Source organism: Aphelocoma coerulescens, chromosome 4 (assembly GCF_041296385.1).
Source record: "Aphelocoma coerulescens isolate FSJ_1873_10779 chromosome 4, UR_Acoe_1.0, whole genome shotgun sequence".
Classification (NCBI taxonomy): Eukaryota; Metazoa; Chordata; class Aves; order Passeriformes; family Corvidae; genus Aphelocoma; species Aphelocoma coerulescens.
In genome coordinates this window covers 21,760,590-21,784,309 of record NC_091017.1, presented here as the reverse complement: position 1 = coordinate 21,784,309, position 23,720 = coordinate 21,760,590, and the positions used below count along the sequence as shown (strand labels likewise).

Below are 23,720 nucleotides of genomic sequence, written 5' to 3'. Positions count from 1 at the left end.
ATGTGGGGCTTGAATAGGATTTTAGAAGACACTTGAGAGGTTAGCTTGGGAGCTGAGTAGTAAACATGCTGGCTGCTTGGCATGTTGACAGTAACATTTTGTATGGCTAAGTGTTATCTTTTGAAATTAATTTTATGCTCTTGTAGTTACTAGTGCAAATTCATGGCAGATACTTTCCATGACTTCTCAAGGAAGAGCCTCTACAGTTAGAGGTAGGGCAGGTAGACTCCAAGGTAGCAAAGCAGTTGTTAAGTGTCTTATTCTAGACCACACATGTCTTGCATAGAGCCAGGGATAAAATTCTTTTCAAATCCCAGACTGGTACATGCGTGATAGTCGTCTTCATTTCACAAGTATTGGGCTTTAGAGGACTGTCTTGCAAATGCTGTCATGAAAAATTCACAGAAAAGCAATCTGCCAAGACTATATGAGTAAGTGGTTATTTATAAAAAAGTGATTACGGATCTGTTTCTCGTATTCATCAAATAAAGCTAGTCTATAAAAGAGTGGAGGGGGAAAGGATAACCTTTTCTGTAGGTCGTTTCTGTTCTGTTGATTTTGTAGCAGGTCAGTTCTGTAATGGATGCTGTGTGTACCGAGGGAGATGTGCACGTATCAGAAGTTAAACAGAGCTGAAAACCAGAGGCATTTCTTTTCAATGGAAGTACTGAGGTCTCTGGTATTCCAGTGCCTTTTTTGGATTCCCTCTGCTGTTGCAGGCTAGTGCCAGTCTGTAAGAAATTATTTCTGCTCCAGATAGTATGGACTACTCATTTGGAACATACTTCCCTCCTTTTAAGCCATAGCAAAGCTCAGTGCTCTTGCCAACAGGGATGGCAGTCATTTTGAACACTAATTGTAGGATGAATCTATTTTAAAATGAGCGTTTGCTCATTTTCAAGATATTAAAATAGATGTTCTTCCACTGTATATTGTGCTTCATGTTGGAATGATTTTCCAAAGGTGGAACTTTTTTATTTTGTTGCCTTGTTTTCTTCTGGCTGTGCTTCTGGGGTGATTGGTTTCTTTGTCTTAGCAACCTGCATTGTATGCTAAATTAATCTCTGTACCTGACCTGTTATTCAGACCATAATAACATTTGAACCTAGTTCTGCTCCCAAAGACAACAGATTTCCTGTTGTCTTCAGAGATGCTTTTGCTGAGGTTGAACTTTGGAGGGCAGGCTTGCTATTTTTTTCGAGAATAAATTACTGGGGTTAGGAGAGCCCTGAGCCATGGTAGGGACCTGTGCATGTGACTGTAGTAATGGTGGAGGATCCTTCTCCTACCAGATGCCTCCTTTGCAGGAGGAAAGAGTTATGTGCACAGTTTGTCATGCAGGCAAAAGAGCCTTTTGTTGGAAGTTGTCTCCGGAAGCTCTGGCAGCTCATGTCCAGTTGTGTGCTTGCCCATACTGGCAGGAGGTGTCAACAAGTTCAGGTAGGGTAAGGGAAATAAGGAGCTGGATGTTTCTCTGTCTACTTCCCAAGCACACATCAGAGGTGTCTCTTCCCCTGTGCAGCATTAGCAAAGGCCAGTGTGGTAATCTTTTGTTCTGCAGGCTGATAATGATTGCAGTGCAAAAGGTCTGAAGCCCCTTTATGAGGAGAGGAGCAGCACAATTCATTAGAGCTCACTTCTCACTCCATTTTTCTATAGTTGGGTTTTCAGATTTGAGATTCACAGCCGGATTGTACTGTGAAAGCTGCCTGACATCTTGCAAAAAGAACCTAACAACACTGGGCTGAGTGGGACCTGTTAATCATTTTCAGTTTCATAACATTCAGCCTCCCATTGCTGCTGGAGAATTAAGAAGATGCAAAGTCTTTCATCCAGATCCCCTAGGTGTTGTGGTTTCCTACTGAAATCAGTGCAATTTAAGTAAATATGGAAAACATGTGGAACCTTCTGTCCAGGCTGCTGTTAACTATTAAGTGTGAGATTATAACCTAATTCTACCTGGTAAGATTTCTATTAACAACAGCTGCTGTTTGGGATGAAGTGTGGTCATTGTAATTATTTTATTCTTGTTTTGGTTTTAGTATTTTTTTGGCACAAGGAAAATTTGCCTTGACAGAGGGAGAAACTTAGAGCTCTGTGGAAGAGCAGTGTATTGGAGGATTGAGGATTTTTTTCTTTCCATGCTGAAATCTCTTCTTTCTTCCCTCAATCCACTGTCCATCCTCCTTTTAAGTACCCAAGATCCCTTCAATACAGTCTACAATGTGTTTTTATGCTTTCAACTGTTGGGTGTTGTTTTTTTTTATCCTTAAGTTCCTCTGCTAATGGGCTTCAGCACTGGGCGACTGAAATTGGTGGTTCTCTCAACTCATTCAAGCACAGCATCAGGACCTTTCTTGATGTCAGACAATGGCCTGGTCCTTGTTTGGAAAGGAGGACTGAGGCTCAGCAGTCCTGTGTGTGCTGTAAATTTAAAAGTGCATCTTTATCCTTTACGTGCTGCCACTTGCTTCCTCTCTTCACACTAACAGCTCTTGATCCCCACTGGCTTTGAAACAGGAACTGAGTAAGAAGGATGTGCTCGCACACTCTTGGTGGTGCAGTCTTCAAAATGTCTGCTGAACTTCATGTGTGCTTCCAGGGAGCTAAAACTTTTGCTCAGTTGACTCTTGAGTGCGTGTTCAGTCCTCAGGAATGGAAGTTTCCAGTCTGATCGTTTTTGGTGTGTCATAAGCTTGCAGAACAAAGGAATAGTTTATTAGCAGCAGAGTGGCTGACAGAGTTGTTTACTACTCCCCGTGCTGGCACATGGCCTTAGAGTAGAACAGGGCAGTCATGACCTATTTGGCAAAGCCATCCAAACTCCTCCACTGCGCTCTCTTTTCATAGTGTTCCTTATTTTCCTTTGGTAGTAGAAAGGCCAGCAGAGTAGTCAAGGGACTCAGGGTCCGGCTGCTGGAGTAATGGGCTTGAGGACTTGGAAGCAAGTGTTTTCCTTAAATGTTGATTGCCCCGTCCCCTAATTTGGACTTAAATCTCCCTGTCTTTAACCAGCTGTGACTAAGCAATGTGAGAAGTCTGTTGATATCTCAAATAGTCCAGAAATGAATGTATTTTCAAACTGCTGATACACTCCTTCATTCTGGCACAATGACAGCAATGATAATAAATGATGAAGAGACTCCATGGTATTTTTTTATAATTGGGAAAAAAAGCAAATATGCCATTTAGTTTTCTGCCTCCCGTCACACAGATGTGTACTATAGCTAGGAAAAGTCGCATTACCATGTGCTACTATTGCTTCTAAGTGGCTTAGGTCAGAGTCATGTTCCTTGGTCTTTATAGTATCCCTACTCTGATTCCTTTGTTCCACTTGTTGTGCAGGGTACATGAGCAAGACTATTGGTATTTTGGGAATGCCAGAATGAAAGACAGCTACTTTCTCCCAGAAACAATGAGGACAACCAGCTTTCCTTCGTGGCCAGCCAGAAGTCGTCCTACTGAATTCAACTGTTGTTATTTATAGGCCTGTTCTGGCAGATCCTAATGTGCTTCTGGATGCTGTTGTAGCTGCGACGGCAGAAACAGCTACTGGCATGCAAGTGTGCAGCAGTGGGGCAAGTACTATTGAGCTCTAACATATGCTATAGGGTCTGGAACACCAGCTAGCTGGTTGTTTGCCAGTTAATGGATCTGGCTATACATACCCCTGTTCCATATGGGTCTGTGAGCTGAGCTTTTTTAAAGAAAAGCCTATCTGAGCTGTGGCTATAGCAGTGATACATCAGAGCAAGTGATGTAAGAATTGACTTGCAATAGGTCCCTGTGGAGATGTGTGCATTGCACAGGTCCTCAGGGACTTCTGTCATACCATCCATCTCTTCCTGGCCTTAGGGAACTGAGTACTTGCTAATTCAGAGTTTTCCATGTCTTTAGTGGTTTGGCTTGCAAACAGTCAGTTCAACAACATGAATGAGATACTGGCCAGGTCTAACAATGCATTTAAAAGCATGTGCTGAATATTAAGTATTCCAATAGACACACTGTGAGCCTGCAGCAGTGTTCAGTTGCTAGAAGGCAGTAGAACCATCATCTGCTTGAATTCCAGCATGTGCTTTGCTTCTTCAGGTCTCAAGGTGGTGCAAAATTGAGAACCAAAGTCCTAAAACAAGTCCTTAGAGGTGAACACTTTGCATATAATGAAACTTCTAATTGTTCAATGGTAAATATTTTTCAGTGAGAGAAAGCGAGCTTTGTCTAAAGAGAAAATTGGAATAAAGGGAAAAAGACTTCTTGGCTGTTTAACCTCATAATTAGCTAAAGGAATATTTCATTTTACTTGAGGCAATATTTTTTTTACTTGTGTTTATCATGGATTGTTATTCTACTCTTGCTCATGGGTAACAGAGCCTTTTCAATTGTGTAATCAATCTAATAGTGCCAGAACTACATGGCTAAAGTTCCATAAATTTGCACTAGTAGCAAATAGGACATATTGATGAATGAGCTTATATTGTATTTCTGTGCTTAATTGTATTATTGGAAAGAATTTTGGACAAAAGGTTGCCTTTTTTCTAATATTTTGCTGCTCATGCATTTTATTCTGTTATGTTAGAAGGGTAAAGTCAGAAGTATAAATTATAATGTCTCAAATACTGAATGACAGCAAAAAAATTGCATTACAAATAAGGTCATTTCTGTGTTAGTAAGAAAAATAAAATGTCATCCTATCTCTGGCAAGGTAAGATGATTAACTTGGAGCCATAAACTCTGTTAATTGCACACTGTTAATCATCATAGGTCACAGATGGATACTAATCCCTGAAATGTAGCCAAATTATGGAACCTGACAAGGGCAAGAAGAGGGCTGGTAGGGAAAAAGACACCAAGTTATGTTTTAAACAGCAGTAGGTGCTAATTTGTTTCTCTTCCTCTGAAAGACACAGGAGATTGTTCCCTTTCATGCAGCATGTTAAAAAGTCAAGGTTTTTTTGCATGAGTGTTGCAGAAATCAATTTGGTCTTAAGCATGGCAGGGTTACGTTGCTTACACAACTTGTCTTGTGTTATGGCTCAGTCTAGCACAAGTTCCAGGTGTGAGCTGTGACATGTGCTTGTGACAACAAGGACACTGGATGTAGCAGACCTTGGGTGGGACCAATCTCCTGCTTGAAGCTTCTGTTCTGGATTAGTTGATGTCTGAATCTGGCTAGCACTACCAGTTCCCTGTGAATTTAACCTCTAGGCCTTTCTGTAGTTCAGTAGTGGTTGTCAACCCCTGCAAACTGAGATCGGGCAAAGGTGAAACTGTAAGGATCTTCTGGAAACTGTGGCTCAGAGCTTCTCCAAATGCATGCATGAGCCTCCTTAGGATGTTAGCATGGTTTCTGTGCAGAGTCATCTGTGTGAGTTTGCCAGGTGGGAACCTTAATGCAGCTGTTAAGAAAATGGCAAGGATGTACTTCTTCGAGTATGTACTGCAGAAGTGTTTCCACTATTATTCACCTTTCCACAGTCAGTACCCATCCATGCAGGTGTTCTTTACTGATGGTTTTGCCTCTTCTCTTAGACAGAATTTCTTTTTGATTTCTTTTAATAACCTTGGAAAATATTGTGTGCAACTGTATGTAATCTACATATTAATCCTTACCCTTTATCATCTATCTAGTCTTTACCAGTACTTAAAAATTTGCATTTTCAACCTAATATTTTTCTTTTTTTAGGTTCCAGGACCAAGGAAGGAGTAGTTCATGGTGTCACAACAGGTAAGATCATTATCTCTTGATTTCAGCTTCTTTCCTACATCTGATTAACCAGCCATTTAGCTCTCAAAAATTGTGGGTTTTTGAGAGCACTGCAATTTATGAAAGAGAGAAAAACATAGGAAAATTGAGAGATCTGGTTGGGTGGGAAGATTGAAGGGAAATGGCTTACAGGAAAGAAACAAATTTCAGAGTTTTGATTTGAATTTGTCACAGTTGTGTGTTTTGAAATGTTTTTTTAAAACTGACTAATCTCTCAGTAGCAAGAGCACTTTGAAACCTGGAATTTAATGCCATGCATGTATATTCACAATAGCATTTCTACACCAAAAAAAAGAGTAGATTTGCATTTTAAATTGATTTGCAGGGATCATTTTAGCTATGAACTGTAACCAATAACCAATAATTTGTTTTAAGGGGCAAAATGAATGGAAGTCTTTGATTTATACAGAGTGCAGAAAAGCCTTAACTGACCATAGGGCATTGAATAAAATGTGTAATTTTCTGCTATAGAATGTGGGAGTTCTGGAGATGTGAAGAGAATGCATGGTCAAGAAATGTAAGTTGCTTTTCCCCTGACAAATTAGAAAACAAATAAGTAGCAGAAAAGGATTTTTTTCCTTAGTGTACAGCTGGTGTATCATTCAGCTGTTCTCACATAAGCCACTGCAAAGGATAAACAATGGTAGGTAAACAAATGTCACTACTTAATACACAACCCACATAAGTGATTGAAAAGTCAGTCAAGAGCATTTCTAGTAACAGAACAGAGTATCTAGGATGGTCTTTCAGAGTTTGGCCTCAGGCTGAGCATGCATGCTGTTATGAGATATCAAATCTCAGCTTGTCAGACCTCAATTAAGAGAAATATTCAGAGGGATCATTGCTATGACCAGCAGAGGATTGCAGTAGAATGAGATTTGGGGGCACATATATCCAATATCACAGATGTGGGAGAAGCAACTGACAGCAGTAGGAAGCAAGTTAATAGAGGTGATGTTTACCAAGCTGGGATGTGATAGAGTCAAAGTCAAGGGCATTTGCATGTGTATGAAACATGCTGAAGCACTGGGCTTCTGGTGGGCTAGCTCAGTGGGGGACTTCTCTTCTTCATCCTGAAAGAAACTGCTGATCTCAAATGCTGTACCTCTCTTTACAGGATGGCAATATGTTTAGTGAGGCAGGAAATTTTCAATAGGTGGATAGAATTTTTAACAGGTTTGAAAAGATTTTGAATTTTGTTCTGGAAGGTACAAAACAGACTGTAAAGCTAAACATAAGGGGAACACCTCTGTTACGTGCTGTGCCTATGAACAGAAAATTTGAAAAAGTTACTGTTAGGCAAAACAGTAGCTGCTCCTCACACACTTTAGGAAACAGGTGACACAAAGCAAAATGCCCAAAACTTGGGAATAATGGGTTCTGTGCCACAGTTTGCTTCCTTCTGGCCTTTCAGGCGGCTTGGGATTAGTTTGGCTGTCAAATGATAAATGGAAAATGAACAAGGGGTGAACAGGTTGAAATGTGGCTGTGAGAAGAGAAGACTTCAGGCAAAACCTAGAGAGCATGGCTTCCAAAGTGAAACAGCATGGACTTGCTAGTGTAAGAGTAGAGGAACTGCTTGGACACGTTTTAAGAAAAAAAAAGGCAAGTCTATAAATAGCTGTTCTGGCAAGTAGAGAAGGTAGATAAAAACAGATTTGGGTTCACTGTAGTGATTCTGAGGTGTAATATGAAGACACTCAGAGATAGTAGTGAAGTTGCTGTAGAAATCAAATCTATTTAAATCAGTGCTGTTACAGTTAATGTGATAAAAATGCCTTTTAAGTCGCTTGTAAAGACCTACTTGTCTCTTTTCATATGACTGGAGTTCACAAGCTGTGGTGGTCTTATGATACTAACTCCCCAGTTCATCATGTGAAACCTGAGGTGAAGTAAACACTTTGTTATGTAAACAAAAATGGTTCAAGGGGCTGGAGACAATCAAATGCAAAATAGAATTACAGATCAAAATGAGTATGTGCACAGTTGTGCAGTCAGTCTTTTCTTGCTGTCTGAGTTCCAAAATCTTGATTGTTTTTGCTATTTTTGAGTAAGTTGTGGGTTAACCCTCTGTGCTGGTGAAATGCCTGTGAAATGACATGCCTTAAAGGGCTAAAAAACCTAAATGCATTCTTCAGTCAGTTAATTTCCAAACCCAAAGTTACTAGACTGAGGTGTTTCTTGCTTTAAATGTGACCTGATTGTACCAGGTTTAGTGACATCAAGATACTGTGAAATGAGGATTCCAGGCTGTGGCTCACAGGAATATGGTGAGTGTGTTATTTGTCAGGTCACCCTTTCTCAGAACTTCTGATGATAAAGCAGCTTTGCTCATTGGTTTTATGGGATGTTTGCTTGTGTTTAGACTTGCCTTCGTAATTAATGTGTCTCCTGGCCTTTGACTGTAAATGCATAATTCACCCATCTTGCTTATCTCCCAGAAATGAACTGTATCAGAGATGAAATATTTACAGTCCATCTCCTAATATTCTAAAAGTATTTACTTTATTTTAAATATTTACTATTTACAAATATTTACTACTTGTAAATAAATCAGAACCAAAAAGCCCTTAGTCCTTCAACCATGTGTCTGTGTCCTGAAATTGACTGAAGACACAATATTGACAGTTATAAACCAATAGTGAAGTGTTTTTCTTAATTCTTTTATCTGATCATTCGTATTCTTCTTAACATTCTTATTCATTGGTGTCCTGCTCTTTAACTCCCTCAGGTATCTTACAGAAAATTGCATAAATTAAAGAACCACCAATATATTTGTGGCATCTTTGTAAGTGAATTCTTCAAGTACTTAAGACAAACTTATTGTTTGAAATATGTACTCAAAAGTATATTTGGTACAATAAGAGTAATTTCATTCATTCAGAGAAGTTCTGTGGTTTGAATCTACTTTTACTGTCCAAGGTTGAAAGCAACTAGTTGTTATTTTGAATTGCTCCAGAGGTTTTACATTGATACCATATGCTACCCAGTTGTCTGTAATAAGTAGGGAAAAGTCAACTTCAATGCTAATACTTTTTGCCCAGCGCTATAGTCAGTATTAGAACTTAAAGTTAGCCTTGGTGTGGTCATTGTACACTGTCCCAGGGTCATTTAATGGAAGGGATAGTCTCTGCATAGATAGAAGAAGTAATCAGGCCATAACACAGTAAAGCTCTGCAGAAGCTGCTTTACTGTGGTTCTCAACACTGTGATGCAAAGCAGATACCAATTTTACAAAGACTTCATGGCTTAAGATCGTTAAGCCTGGTATTCAGATGAATTTAATAATTTGGAATCAACCCCTTGCATTCCAAATTGATTTGTTTGTGTGCCCTTAATGCTTTCCGCATTGCTACTTCGTGTAAGCAATAAAATATGTGAGACTGGAAACCTACTTGGATTTTTCTTCTCCTGTCACTGGGGTTTCAGAGCTGGAGTGTCACCAGGCTGGAGCTCATTATCAGAGTCACTCTGGTAATGATGTTTAGTTATTCCTTAGAGACAGGAAAGAAGGCTCTCTCCTTACTATGATTGCTTTTGCCAATCTGTGCTATTTATATAGTTTGCTGAATTTATCTTCATGGCTCTGATTTCTGAAGCAGTGTGTGAGAGATCTTCTATGGTAACTCCTGTGTCAGCTTTCTTATGCTGTGTCTGCGCAGGTTTTGGCTGGGATGGGGTTAATTTTCTTCATAGTACCTGGTATGGGGCTGTTTGGGATTTGTGCTGGAACCAGAGTTGATAACATAGGGATGCTCATTGCTGAGCAGGTCTTATGCATCAAGGCATTTCCTGCTTCTCACTTCACCCCACCAGTGAGGAGGCTGAAGGTTCACAAGGAATTGGGGGAAGACACAGTCAGGACAGCTGACCACAGTTGACCAGAGGGATATTCCACACTGTATGGCATCATACTGAGCAGTAAAACTATGGGGAAGGTTGGTGGAGGTCATCTGCTTGGGGACTGGCTGGGCATCAGTTTGTTGGTGGTAAGCAATTGTTTTAATTTGCATCACCTGTGGGATTTATGTATTTCTCTTTGTTATTTTCCTTTTTATTATGATTTGTTATTACTATTATTATTGTATTTCAATTTAACTGTAGTTAGCCCATGAGTTTTCTTACTTTTACCTTTCCAATTCTCTTCCTCCCCATTCTGCTGGGGGAGGAAGTGAGTGGGCAGCTGTGTGGTGCTTAGTTGCCAGCTGGGGCTAACCCATGGCCGTCTGAAATAGAAGCAATATTAAGTATACTGCTTTTGTTGCTACTTTTATCAGTATCTTACTGTTGTGCCAGTAACAGTTAGCAGCCTGATTCTTTCCTTTTTCATTTGAGTTTGTATGTACTAAGCCTTTCCTAGGATAATGTGTTTCTGGGAGGAAGAAATGTACTTCAGACAGCGCCTTCCCAAAATACTGTTAGTAGTGGGAACAGCAGCCACCGGATAGTTGCTCTTGGTAGGTGGTTGTATTTGCCATGACAACATAGTATAAGAAATGTGGGTCTAATAATGGCACTGAGAATCAGGTGGATTATACTGCAGCATTCACAGTGCACTCAGTTCCACTCTGCTTTGTGATATTTTGCTTTTGAGGTGCAGTTGCTTTAAGAGCTTGAGATAATGAAGCTAATTGTGACTATGACAATCAACACAGTTACAACCATGCTTTATTATTTTATCAGAAAGGATGAGTCTGCTTAAGGCCAACTGAGCCCTTGTCAGCATCGAGCCTGCTGAGTTTGTCCTTCACGTGTTCTGCCATTCAACATTGTTTGGAAGGGGGAGTTTTCAAAACAGTGTGTGTCACTTCCGTACAGAAAAAATTAACAGAATGAAAGGACCCTGAATTATAGAATCATAGAATGGTTTGGGTTGGAAGAGACCTTAAAGATTAGCTGGTTCTAACCCCTTTACATGGGCAGGAATACCTTTTGCTAGGCCAAGTTGCTCATGGCCCCCTGGCCTTGAGCACTTCCAGGGATGGGGCAGCCACAGCTTCTCTGGGCAAACCTGTTCCAGTGCTTCACCACCCTCACAGAAAATAATTTCTTCCAAATCTAAACCTGCACTCTTTCAGTTTGAAGCCATTCACTCCTGTCCTGTCCCAGCACGACCCGGTAAAAAGTCCCTTTCCACCCTTCTTGTAGGCTCCTTTTAGGTACTGGAAGGCCACAAGTAGGTCTCCCTGGAGCCTTCTCTTCAGGCTGAACAACCCCGGCTCTCTGTCTACCTTCATTGGAGGGGTGCTCCATCCCTCTAGTCATCTTGGTAATGTCCCCTGGACTTGCTCCAGCAGGTCCATGTCCTTCCTGTGCTGGGACCCCAGAGTTGGATGCAGCACTGCAGGTGGGGTCTCACCAGAGCAGAGGGGCAGAATCCCCTCCCTTGACTTGCTGGTTATGCTGCTTTGGATACAGCCCAGGATCTCTCCAAGAAAATGAATGAGACAGAGGAAAATAAAAAGTACTGAAATGTATCCAAAACGTATCTCCTCTTTTTTTTAACTTTTTAAAAAAATTAAATACTTCTTGGAAAATATGATTTTTGAATCTACTTTTACAAGATGCTACTTTATTTTTTAGAATTTTTTGCCATTTGGAATAACATGAATGAGTTTGTTTCAGAATGTTACTCAGTTTCTTTCTGAAAGACTCCAAGCACAATTGGGTCTCACCATGCTTTGCAAGATAAAGTGTGTTATTAGGACACACATCTTAGGATACATGTTTGCACGAACTAGTGAAAAGCTACCTATATAAATTTTATCCATAGAATCCAAGGCTTTTTATGGTCTGTAGCTGGTAATCAAATGGGGCATCTTAACAGATATCTTTTTGCACTTAGTAGCATTAAGTCAGACCTTCCCTGAGGGCAACATTTGCTTTTCAGCAAAACCCACTCTTGATTTTTTTTTTTTCCCCCTGGAAAAAGCATGACAATAGAGTAGTGGATGTATACAATAAATTTCTTGTGAACTTTTAGATTATTAGCATGTACAGTGTGGGAGATATTTGAAACAGATTTTTTTCTGTTTCTAATTTCCTACAATGTGTAGTCTGTTGTTCTGCTCTATAATGAAAGCTCCTGGTCATAATAGAGATAATACTCAATTGGTTGCTACCTCTTCCCTTTAACTTAGCTAGAATGAGCATTAAATTATCTGCCTCCATTTTCAGTCAGCAGATATTTATGATTTGGGTCTTTAATTAAAATTGTGTATTAGTGATGTTGTTTAGCTTTCTAGCTTTTTCCTAATTCTTGCCATTTAATATCAATCATGGTAATGTATGCTGTCTGCCCTGTGATATGGACAACTGATACTCTTTATGTAAGGAATTAAAGAAATGTAATTTATCCACAGAAAGTCTAATTTTCATATGTGTTTCCCAAAAAAAGACACAGAAGTGGTGGCCTAACTTTTAAGCAGGATCCATCCCGTGGTCATAAAGGGTACAGATAAAGCTGTGAATGTGTTTTATGGATCAAATAGGATTTAGCCTGGAGGAAAGGATAAGATTAGTTAGAATTGAAAAAATATATGATGGATGTTTTTGAAGACCATTCCCTTGTTTAGAGGAATACATAGGGGTTTTTTTGCTGAAAACTTGAAGGCATGAAGTCATTCCATCCCTTTTCTTCGAGCAGTGTCACTGTAGTTCAAGCTGCTGTCAGAAAGAGCCCTTGGGGATGAATGAGCAGAAAAAACCCAGTGATATTCTGAAAGGTAGAATGGCAACTGCTGATGTATATGTAGGCTAAATGAGTTGTTGTTTCCCTCGGGCTTGGAAGGTAACTATTAATCCAGTTTGCTTTGGCAATCAGTCTTTTTATAAATGAGTATATTATGTATCAGCACTGGGGCAAAAATCTCAAGGGAGTCAGATAAAAGGTTGTATTTGAAATTCTCTGGTTGAGCACTGATAGATCTTTTTAATGAAATATATCTTAAAAAATAAAAATAAAAAGAATAATCAGTATTTTTTGAGTCTAATGTAAAAAAATCTTGTCTTCTGTGCCCTGTATCATGCAGCAAGTGTTTGGTGGACTAATTGGAATGCGTTTCCAAACTAGGATATATTATACAGTGAGTTGGACATAATAAGAGCACCTAAATAATGACTTTTCTTCCCTAAAGTGCAGTTAGACATGAATGAAAATGTCAGATGTCTTTCACATGAAAGAAATTGAGCCCTAGCTAAGGCTTATTTTTACCTCTACTGCTCCAGTGTTACCAGATGGATAGTTTAATTTCTTAAGATCCACTTGGGGTACAGAAAATGTAATGGCCTTACTGCTTTTCATGATGTTGGGCTGTCAGTGATAGATTCTCTGAAAAACTTACAGCTCCCAGAGGCATAATGTGTTTTTCCATCTTATGCTTCTCCTCAGTGGCTGAGAAGACCAAAGAGCAAGTGTCTAATGTTGGGGGAGCTGTGGTGACGGGAGTGACGGCGGTGGCGCAGAAGACAGTGGAAGGAGCAGGGAACATCGCTGCAGCCACTGGCTTGGTGAAGAAGGATCAGTTGGCCAAACAGGTTTGTTTATTTATGGTCTTTTCCAGGTGAAGAAGTGAGCAAAGAAGGCCTCATGAAGAGGCAGATGGAGTGTTTTCTGTCTGTCAGCAGTATGAATGCCGGATGATTTGTGTTATGCCAAACAAATGAACAACAAAGAACATGTCTGCTGTTTATAGCTTGTATTTTCAGTGGCTTGCAGGATTTGGGAACTTGAGTAGGATTAGGCGCAGAACTTTATTATTCTGAAGTGTCTTAGTCATGGAACATGGTTTAAAGTGTGATCTAGTGGTGATTCTGAGCTCAGCAGCCTCTAGTGGAGGCCAACTGCTGTAGGGTAGCTGTGTAATTGTGTGGAAAGACAACTGTTTTTCCCAGTAACTTCAAATTTAAAAGCAACCTGTTAGTGCTGGAAGGTCAAACAGCAAATCTCAGGTTTCATTTGTATCCTCTGTGGTTGTAAGAGAGAAGGGTTTCAGAATCCACTGACTGGTTAGACACACTGCATCTAAAGTAAGGGTCTAGCTGGAGAGTCACTGTCTTCCTTAACAGACTGACTGTCTCAAAAATGCCTCCAAGTATTCTTGACTATACAGATTAAATTTGCTCTAGCTCATCCTATAGAACGCTGTAGGCATTGTTATTCCAGCCCCAAGGTGAGTATAAGTATTTGCACAATATGAAGTGTTACCTCATTTTTGTTGCTGATATACTGTAGTTATATTCTTCCACTGACACTAGGTGAAAAGTGACCCCAGTTGGCAGGAATGATGCTTTCCAAAATGTGTATAGTGTTTTTTGGAGACAAAAATAACCCAGAAGAGACAAATACCTCCTTTTGTGCTGTTTTCTATATGAACCTTTAAGAGTTAGACAAAAATAAGATTAGGAAGAGTATTTAGTATTTACACAAAAATACAGCTGTCATGGAATTTACCATGAAGTTCTATTGTGTATCTTATTTCCAGTTAGTGTCCAGAGGAGCTGTAAAAATTAAATCCTTAAAAACTGGGGGTTTTTATCCTTATTGAAGTGTAGTCTGTGTCTGTCTGACAAATCCTATTGGTGCTTTACGATGTGGAGCAAAAAGGGACATTACATTGTGGTAGGTATTCATGTCACTGTGGTGTATTGTCTTGGAAAACATCTCACAAGCAGGTTTTATTCTATTTCAAATCAATATTCTTGGGGGATTTTTTAGTCCTCTTTTATTCAGCTATAAGTAAAATGTTGCTTTTGATGTGGTCATGGACCTTTGTGAAAGCTGTGTGGGAAGATTTGCAAAGTGGAGAATCTAATGAACAGCCAGGGAATACATGAGTATAGCATGGTCACAGTAGTCTCTGCCCTTTGTTTCTGCTAAAGCTCTCGTGTAGTTTTATGATGAGAATATTCGTTTCTGTTCACATCTCTTGAAACTCAGTGTAATCAGGATCATCATTGCTTTAATGCACAATTACCCCCTTTAGTATTGACCATAACTAATGCCTTTTTATCCCTCTCTGTAGAGCGAGATCCCTGTAATTATAAAGTATAAAACAAATGTCTGCTGACTTTCATTTAAATCTGTTCTCTGTATTGTAAAGCTTAAATATAAGTCTTGATGGCTGTAACAGAATAAAATTACATCTGTGAAATGAAAGAACATCCATAATGTGCATGCATATTATTCCTATAAATAGCAACATTATTCTGACCTGGTGCTTTGTTCTTTAGATATGTAAAATCATTCATTCGAGTCTTGATACCGATATTTTTAGACTGAGATTCTCAGTCATCTATGCAGTATGGCCATGTAGCTGAGGAGTATCTGTGGCTCCTCCTGGTCTGCCTTGCCTCTGTCTTTTACTGGTTTTGCAAGGGATGAGTAGCCATTTTGAAAATGTTAATATCAAAATTGAGTCACAGAAAGTTATTTTAAAACCTAGAGGGTTTGCATTCCTTTGCAGCTCTGAGGCCCATGAGATAGACTTTTGCTTGGATTTTCCAGGTTAACTGACAGCTGGGTAGGGCAGGTGTGAGCATCTAGAATAGCAGTGGGACACAGGTCCCTTGAAGGAAGCAGGGTGAGTTTTTCTGAAATAACAGAAGATGCCAATCAGGCATCCAATCAAAGTATCAGTGTAACTTTTTTTTAATCTGTCAGGTTGTGTCTTAAGGCAACTTGCCTATGTGAAAGCCTACAGTCTTGCATGGTGACGGGCATTTTTCTTGTGCCATGATGGAAGCTTGGTTTTGACTTTCAATAATTAAAAACACTCATAAATTTTTGTTTGTTTGTTTGTTTGTTTTAACCTGTGGCTACAACAATAATTATGTGAAGGAAATATGAAGCAAATACTTGGTAAAATTCTTTCTTTGGAAACTTGTCCAAGCTGGCCTAGTGCATCCTTAAAAGCTGGTGTGCTTTGGAGCATGAAGCACAAGCTTAAGCATCCAAGTGAGGCCAGGCTGGAGGGCTGCTGTGACACCATGCTGTCACCCACCTGCCCTGCAGCTGGTGTAAGCAGGCAGTGTGGAGTGACAGCTGAGACAGCGAGAGACAGGGATGACTTGAGAGTGCCCATCTGAGGCTGCCTGGGGGATTGCTGCTTTGGCAGAAACCCACTGCTAGAAACAGCCAGGGTAGTGGTGGTTAGTAGGCTCAAATTAATTATAAAAGGGCTAATGTACTGCAAGCAGTATTTTACTGAATGACTAAACATCTATTGTGTGCCTGTGCATGTTTTGTTTCTGTGTACAGTGTGTCTTCTAAAGGAGTTTTTAAAAAGTGAAAATTATTGATAGTTGCATTTAATGGAGATTTGTAAGTCAGCCTGAATGTATGGATACAAATGGGGGGGAGGGGAGGGTACCAGCAAATAAGCATCTGGTGTATAGCATTACATGAGAACAAAATATGGATTGCAAAGTTTGTTGTTTTCAGATAGGTAATTAACTAATTGAATTAAGTTCTTAACCTCACGGAATCCATGTCATTTGGTTCCCTGGCATCTCAAGAATAGATGTAGCCAACTTCTATGATTTCTCTGCTGAATAATTTTACTGTTCTAGCACGAAAATTCCCAGTCAAGCTGAAACCTCAAGGTTCTTTGAGTACTGTATGATGATACAGTGCTATGGATTTCATGTGCTGTAGATTTTACTAAAGTAAATAGAAGAGCAGGTCTTGTCCTTAAGATTTTTGGGATCTATATGATCTGTATGAATCATTTTTGTTATCTCCATGTGCTAATTTCTTTTTTCTAGTGTCTCTTAATTTAACACTTTTGCAGTAAATAACACTGAAAACACAAGATTACAGTAGCAGGTAACAAGTAGGTGGGCAATATGCTTCCAGAGCAGGTAATAGAACTCTTTGGTTTAATTACAAAGCTTTCACAGAAAAAGTCTTTAGGTGTCAAGACCAACAATTTAGGCATTAGGCATTTTCTTTAAGAGAAAATATTAATTAAGAGCCCTTGCTAATTGCATTTAATGTGAAAATTAATATAGAAGGTTAAAAGTGATGGCAAGTTTGCTGTATCTGCCCCTCCCCACCCCCCTGTGTTTTCTGTCATTCTTTAGAATTCAAACAGTGCCCCAGCATAAATGTTCAGTGCAGTGCAACCCACAGATGTAGAGTATTCGATGTCTTACTTTTTTTCCTTTCTAGAATAGCTCATCTTGTGAACCACCAAAATTTTCCACGGACATTATACTTTGTTTAGAGCCAGGGTGAATGAATCCACTTTGGGGAATCACCATCATCAAATATACAAATATGTAGGAGCCTTTTTGATCCTTTTTACAGGGAATCTCCATGAGACATGGTGCATTGCTGAGACTAAAGACATGGTGGAACACCTTTTAATTTTGGTGAGAGCAACTCAGTTTTGATTAAGACACCAAGCATCACAGTGTACTCCAGTCAGCTGTTACTTGTTCATTTGGGAAATCTTACCATTAGAAGGAATGCAAACCCTGTGAGTCTCTGAAAATTGTCTTTCAGTGGCAGAATGAAGGATATTTTTTTTTATTAAACACCAATTTTTTAAAATGTAAGTTATACTTTTTCCTTTAAAGATGTCTTGTTGCAAATTGAGATTCCTGGGTGTTCCCAAAGAAGTTTTGATTACCACCTGTAGTTTAAGAAACCAAAAAAGCTGAGTAAGAAATCTCGAGGTTTTGCACTTTACACTTTGATTACAGAAACAGAGATCAGTTTAGAAACTCTTCTGCAGAAATCTTATGCAGAAATAACTTAGGGATGACATTTGACTTCTACTTAAGTTATCTTGGGTATCAGTTCCCAAAGTTTGAATACCAACATTAAAGTCCCCAAGACTGCTTTGGTGCTTTCCTTGCTACCTGCATACAATAAAAATGTCTAGCTTGGTAGTTGAGAAGCTCCAACAGGCATTTTCTTGTTTTATCTCTTTTTATCTCTTTGAGACCTATTCAGTGTATTTTATTTGCTTGCCATAATACTGACATGCCACAGGGAAAATTCCTGAAACTTTTAAAATTAATCATTTTTTTTGTAAATAAGATTCTAAAAATAGGTCTAATCATTGCAGGATTTGGTTGTAGGTGGAACCATGTATTTTGCTAGAATATGGAGATCTCCTGGTTCTCTGATCATCTTTATTTCAGTATGCTGTACAGGATGCTTGACTTGTTGAAGGATCACTATTTCCTATGTTTCCAGTCTATAGGTTAGTCAATTAATTTTGAAAAGCTTGGCTAAAAACACTAAGGAAAAGCTGTGGAGCAGAGATGCCCGATTTCCTTATTCAGAAAGGGAATTAGAGAGGTTTTTTACTTTTTCATTACATTTTTTGCTACTGGCAGTAGTCCCAAAAGGCTAATAGACCCCAAGGAAAAGCAGGATGATAAGTGCAAGTTGTGTGAGACTTAAACTGTTGTTATTTAGTTGGAATAAGCAGGTTTATTGATCTCCCAGAGCATTTAGTATGAGCAAAATATCAAGCCTTGATTTAAGCAAGGAAACTTCAGTAAGATTTTGGCGTGCCAAATGCAGAAATGGCCTCCACCCAACTAACTTCTGGAGTTGATGCTTTTCTGTAGATACTGTAAAACAAGCAGGCTGTAGGGGCACAGCAGCATCTAACTGCCCTCCTCAACTACTTCTTACCCTTTCTGGCTCTAATAAAATGTCACAGGAGAGAATGGATACGTTTGATTAAATATATCAAATGATCTAGGTCCATAGTGGGCCTGCCAGGCAGTCATAGGTCTAACCCTTTGCACCTGATGCAAGCAGTGCCAGTTTGTCTTGTTGTGCAATGCAGAGATGGCATTTCTGGTTGTTCAGGGTGGGCCTCACCATTGTTTTGATGTGACACTCCTGGCTGGTGTGTGGGAGCAATTACAGCAGCAGTTTGGAAGCATAAAAGGATTTGGGTTGGAAGGGACCTTTAAGATCATCTAGTTCCAAACCCCCTGCCACAAGCAGGGACACATTCAAGTAGATCAGGTTGCTCAAAGCCCCATCAGCCTGGCCTGCAAGCTTGCATAGCATGGTTTCTGGTGGGATAACTAGCACATAGTTGGTCTTTCTCAAGGAAACCAACATGGTTTAGGTGATTTATAGGAGAAGGCTTGCTCAGATAGTCACAGCTGAACATCAGTCAGACAACACTTGGTTTCAAATTTCTATTTGAATCATAATGTGCAGAGCACGTAGTCTGAGGCAGGTTTTTCTTTTTCCCTTATTGCTTTATTCTTGATCTATGCATAATGTATGTGAGTGACTGCTGCAAAACAAAAAGGATATTTAGCAGCTGTTAGTGATGTTTCCTTTTTTAATGTCTGTAGATTGATTGAGAGCGGAAGAATGATGGATAGATTTCCCATTAGGGGATCCACATTGCTCAGGAGCTGATTCACAGAAGACCCTTTTAAGAGAAAGCCTTTGTTAGCTGTTTCTTTAAATTCTTGGAAGTGGAGCTGTCAGTGAGCTGACATATCTCTTTGATTGTAGTGTAGCTGGACTGATTTATTTTGGTAGAGATTTTCTTACTGATCTCAGAATTAATGATGTGTTGTACTAAAATATCTCTAACAAATTCATTCTATAAAGCTAATCTGTATTCTAGAAACAGCAAACTCTGATTTGTTATGGATCATAAGGCACCCACCAGTAGGTGATATTAAAGTTTTGAATCTGCTTTATGTACACAGTCCAATCTCCTCCTCATGACAGCACATGTATTTTTGATGGGAAAGCTCATGAATCATCTAGGTTGTACAGAGGTATGAATGTCGGTAGACCTGTGAAATTGTGTTAGAATCCAGTATGAATTCTGAGTGTTGGAATGCAAGTGGCTTTGATTTAGTGGTTTGAATTTATTTTGGAAGCACATTATAGTAGCAGTTGAGGCCACTTAATGCAGTTTCATTGATGCAGTTCTGTTTTCTCCTGGTGTTTCCACATGGGCGAGCCTCCCATATGTAGCTTTGTATATGTTGATACTGCATAGTGGCACGGTAAAGAACAGCATGGAGTGTATGAACCAGACTCCAATGTTTACAGAAAATTTTATTTGATGAAATATGCTAATGATGCTCACAAAAAATATGCTGATTAACAGGAGGGGCAAAGAGATTGCAAAGCCAGCAAGGAAATACAATGGTTTTCTTGTACCTTTCTTTTGCAAGAGTTTTTTACCTGTCACTTCCTTCTTGGCAGGTATGTGCACATTCTGGTAGGACTTCAGAGTACAATTTTATGTCACTTTGAACACCACTGTTTGAAATACTTAAAATTAGGCTAGGCAAGATAGAAATGAATATGCATAGAAAATAATACTTGGGTGGAAAAAAACAGACAGTGGAAGATGGGTGACTGTAGATAGAAGTGCCAGAGTTTGTGTTTGTTGAAGAGTATGCTGAAGTGCTGGTAGAACTTTGAATGGCAACTTATGCTTGACCTCCCTGGTTGGCAGAGAAAATACTTTTCCTACTGTGGGGCATGTTGCCAGTATTTTTTCTCAGAGAGCAAAACAGCAGTATTTGAAGGAAGACCATATTCTCTCTGTCAAAGCATTTCAGTGCATTGATAGCTGTGATTTAAGCAGAACTTGAGCAAAGAAAACTTGTAAGCTGTTATCACAATATCCTGGAGGCTATTGCTCTTCATTAATTCAGGAGCAAATGTCAGTTTAATGTAAAGGTCTTGCAAGTTTTCCTGGTTTCCTAATGGCTTCCATGCTGTGAGATAACATTTTAGTGCAGACTGATGTTTGGGATCTACCTGCTGCCTTCACTACTTCTGACCATAATGTATTCCTAATTACCTGTGGAGAGATTGAGTTACAGAGCTTTTGGGTGGCGTCATATTGTTCTTTGTTTTCTAGCAATTGCTTAACCTCAGATTTATCTTTGATTGCGGAGAAATTAAATACCCCCATCTTAAACTGAGTATGCCTATCTCCCTTGTTCTCCAAAAAGAATTGCTTCCCAGCTGATAGAAGGGTAAACACATTCTCCACTAGGAATTGTTCATGTCATGCTAATGAGATAATACTTGTAATATCTACAAATAGCAGAACACAATTTTTAATTTCTTTTTCTTTAACTTATGAGGGAGAAGCGCAAAAGACATTCCCCATCCTTTTACTGGGAGATTGCCTTTTGCATTTATTATGAGGGTTTTGCTTCTCTACACTCTGCTTGGTTTCCTCCCTCTTCTTTACTCTGGTCTTCTTTCCACCTCCTATATCCTCCATCTCCTGTTTCTGTGTAACTTACCTAGTATTCCCCCCACATTCCTGCTGTGTTGATCTCCCCTGTGTAGGTATGGCCATTGCACTGTGGGACCAGTTCCGTTTCAGTGTCCCTGTCTTTCCTATGCATCCATCTATGGGATTTCATGCAGTACTGACAGAATTCTTTTTCCTGTTCTGAATAGTTTCCAACCCCATGCTAAATATTCAGGAAGGCGCTATTTGGTGAGAGGAGTACTTCTAAGTTCATTTGGGGGTGATACATATTCATGCCAACTATATTCCTGTTCTTGACTACTTTTGTGTGAAAGATTCAGCAATTTCAGATGGGAGATAGTTTTCATGTAACTCATGATAGCTGGGCAAAATTTGAAGTGGCATTTTTGTGCAACTTAAGGTAAAGGTTTTACAAGCTTCCAGGTATTAGCAGGTTACTATAAGTGTCTCCTTAGCATCTTCTGCCACGTTTCAATGCTCCTTTCCTCTGCTGGCCAAGAAGGAGCGTGCAAGCTTTGGAAGGTCAGAAGCTTAAATGTGATTCATTCTGTGCCTATCTGGAAGTCATTGTCTCCAGAGTATTTGTGATGATGGTATTTGGTGTGACTTGCTGATGTTGTAAAAGTCAAGGACTGCAGCTGGCAGGTTTTTTTGGCTAGCGGTGGAAGTTTATGGTGCTGAAACGACATTTTGGCAAAGCACTGCAATGTGTTTGTCTGCCAGTCTGTTCAGCAAAGCACTGCAGTGGGATGTTTCATAGGCATGAGTAGCAAATTGGGGTCCTGGATTGATGTGATGATGAGGGCTGTGTAAACTTCAAGAACTGAAGTGTGGAGTAAATACCTCCCTGAGGAGATTGGCTTGACATTCTGAAAATAGAGATTAATCTCTATGTCATCTCCCTTCCAAAGAAACCCTGTAGGTTAAGAGGGAAAGGGAGGATGAAAGAAATAAAGTGGGGTGCTTTATTAGGACTACCTAATTACTGGTAGTGCTGTTGTTACTATCAGAAGAAAGGAAATTTATATCAGAGTACTTGTGATGATCAGCAAATATTAGTGTCATATCACATACACCATTTTGGTGGCTATTTTAACCACTGATATAACTTCCTAAAGAATCTGTGGAGTAATAGATAAAAGCTTGGATATAGCCTGCAGGTGTCTGGGACTTTTTTGAAGCTGCTAGGACATAATGAAAAAGAAGAGATGATCCATCTTTTCTACAGTAAACTGTCATTAAACTCTCTGGCTCTGACCTACTTTCAACTGTCTTAATTTTTTGTTAGAGGAAGTTAAGTGGCCTGGATAAAGATGATTGGTAATAATGTTTCAGTTTCTAAGTACTTGTCTCAGAGTGTTTCAAAAGCTTCTATGGTATATCTGGATACTGAAATTTGTTACTGGACAAAGCTACATAGAACGTCTCAGAAATGCATCTGAACGTTTAGATTGCATGTCTCTTTTGCCAGTGGCTTGTCTAATGCAAAATATTCCTTGTGAGCAAATTGGATGTGTAAGCTGCTAAAGTTGTCCTTCAAAAAAACATGCTTTTTGCAAGAGTGAAGCAGGCAGAAAGCCTGATTCTGAAATGTATTGGACGTATTGATTGCCCTCCAAGCTTTTGGTGTTAGCTTTCAGAGCTATTTCCTTGTGCTTGATTAGCACATGCCCTGGAGGTTTTCCAGGCTTGGGTCAGAAAAGTCAAAATGAAGCTCAAGATGAGGATATGCAGCCAGAAGAGAACTACTTTTACCCTGGTTGGTCAGTTAGCTATGAACAGAAAGAGGAGCTGTCTGTAACTGCTGCTCCTTCAGAAGCACATGAAACAGGATTTGTGCCCTTAAAGAAGCTTAATCCCTCTGTCCCACCTCCCACTCCATCCTGTGGGGAAGGGGCATCACCTAGAGCAGCTGATACCCTGCCAGTATTATGTCAGCCATGCATATTTCTTCTCAGGGGCCATGGGATGAAGCAAAGCCTCTAGGCTTTTTTGGCTGACCTCTGCTGTACCTTTTAATTGTGTAATGTAGTTCTTTCTTCATGTACTATTATTTGTAAGACAGATATGTGGATTTTTTTTTCCCTTGCTGATTTCCTGTGATGCTTTTAAGGCCAAAAGGGTTCTTTGTGGTCTAAATGGACATGCATTACCTTGGAGTGCTGTGAAAAGTTCAATTAGGGTGTCAGGTTGAGTGTCAGTCACAAGAAATCTCTTCTTATCTATAGAGACAGTATTTCTAACAGGGAATGTCCATTCAAGATGAAGAAAGGAAGAAGCAGTGGTTGAAACAAGCTATCACATCTAAAGCAAATGGCTTTTACAGGTTGTAATGCGAAATATGCTTGGGGAAGGAAATTGCAAGGGCAACTGAGCTGGGTTACAGAGCACTTTTAAGACTTGCAGGTTGTCTTGATTTTGTGTGAGCCTTTAGGAAGGAGGCTGGAAGCTGTAAAACCTCTTAGCATCTCTGGTATTGAGAACTCACTGTGAGCTTCTGATTGCTTCTAATTTGAAGTGTTTTTAATTATTAAGCTAATGATTTATAGTAAGTTGATACTTTAAAGGTATTGAAATGTGTGGTTTAATTGTAATCCTGTATGCAGTTGATGGCCAGTTTGGTAGAATTTATATCCATAATGCAGTTTATAGATGATAATGTGTGCATGAAACACTTATACTTTGCCTAATGAATATACTTATGTCAATTAAAA

The 23,720-nt window shown here is 39.5% G+C and overlaps 1 protein-coding gene across 5 annotated transcripts in view; it reads left to right on the top strand.

The window, feature by feature from the left end:
* SNCA (synuclein alpha) overlaps window positions 1–23,720 on the top strand; it is a 63,627-nt gene that overhangs the window by 2,214 nt on the left and 37,693 nt on the right. For all 5 annotated transcript variants that reach the window (XM_069013047.1, XM_069013048.1, XM_069013046.1 and 2 more), the window contains exons 3-4: window positions 5,684–5,725; window positions 13,155–13,300. In XM_069013047.1, coding sequence (XP_068869148.1) covers window positions 5,684–5,725; window positions 13,155–13,300 — 188 coding nt within the window. The remainder of the gene's footprint in view (window positions 1–5,683; window positions 5,726–13,154; window positions 13,301–23,720) is intronic.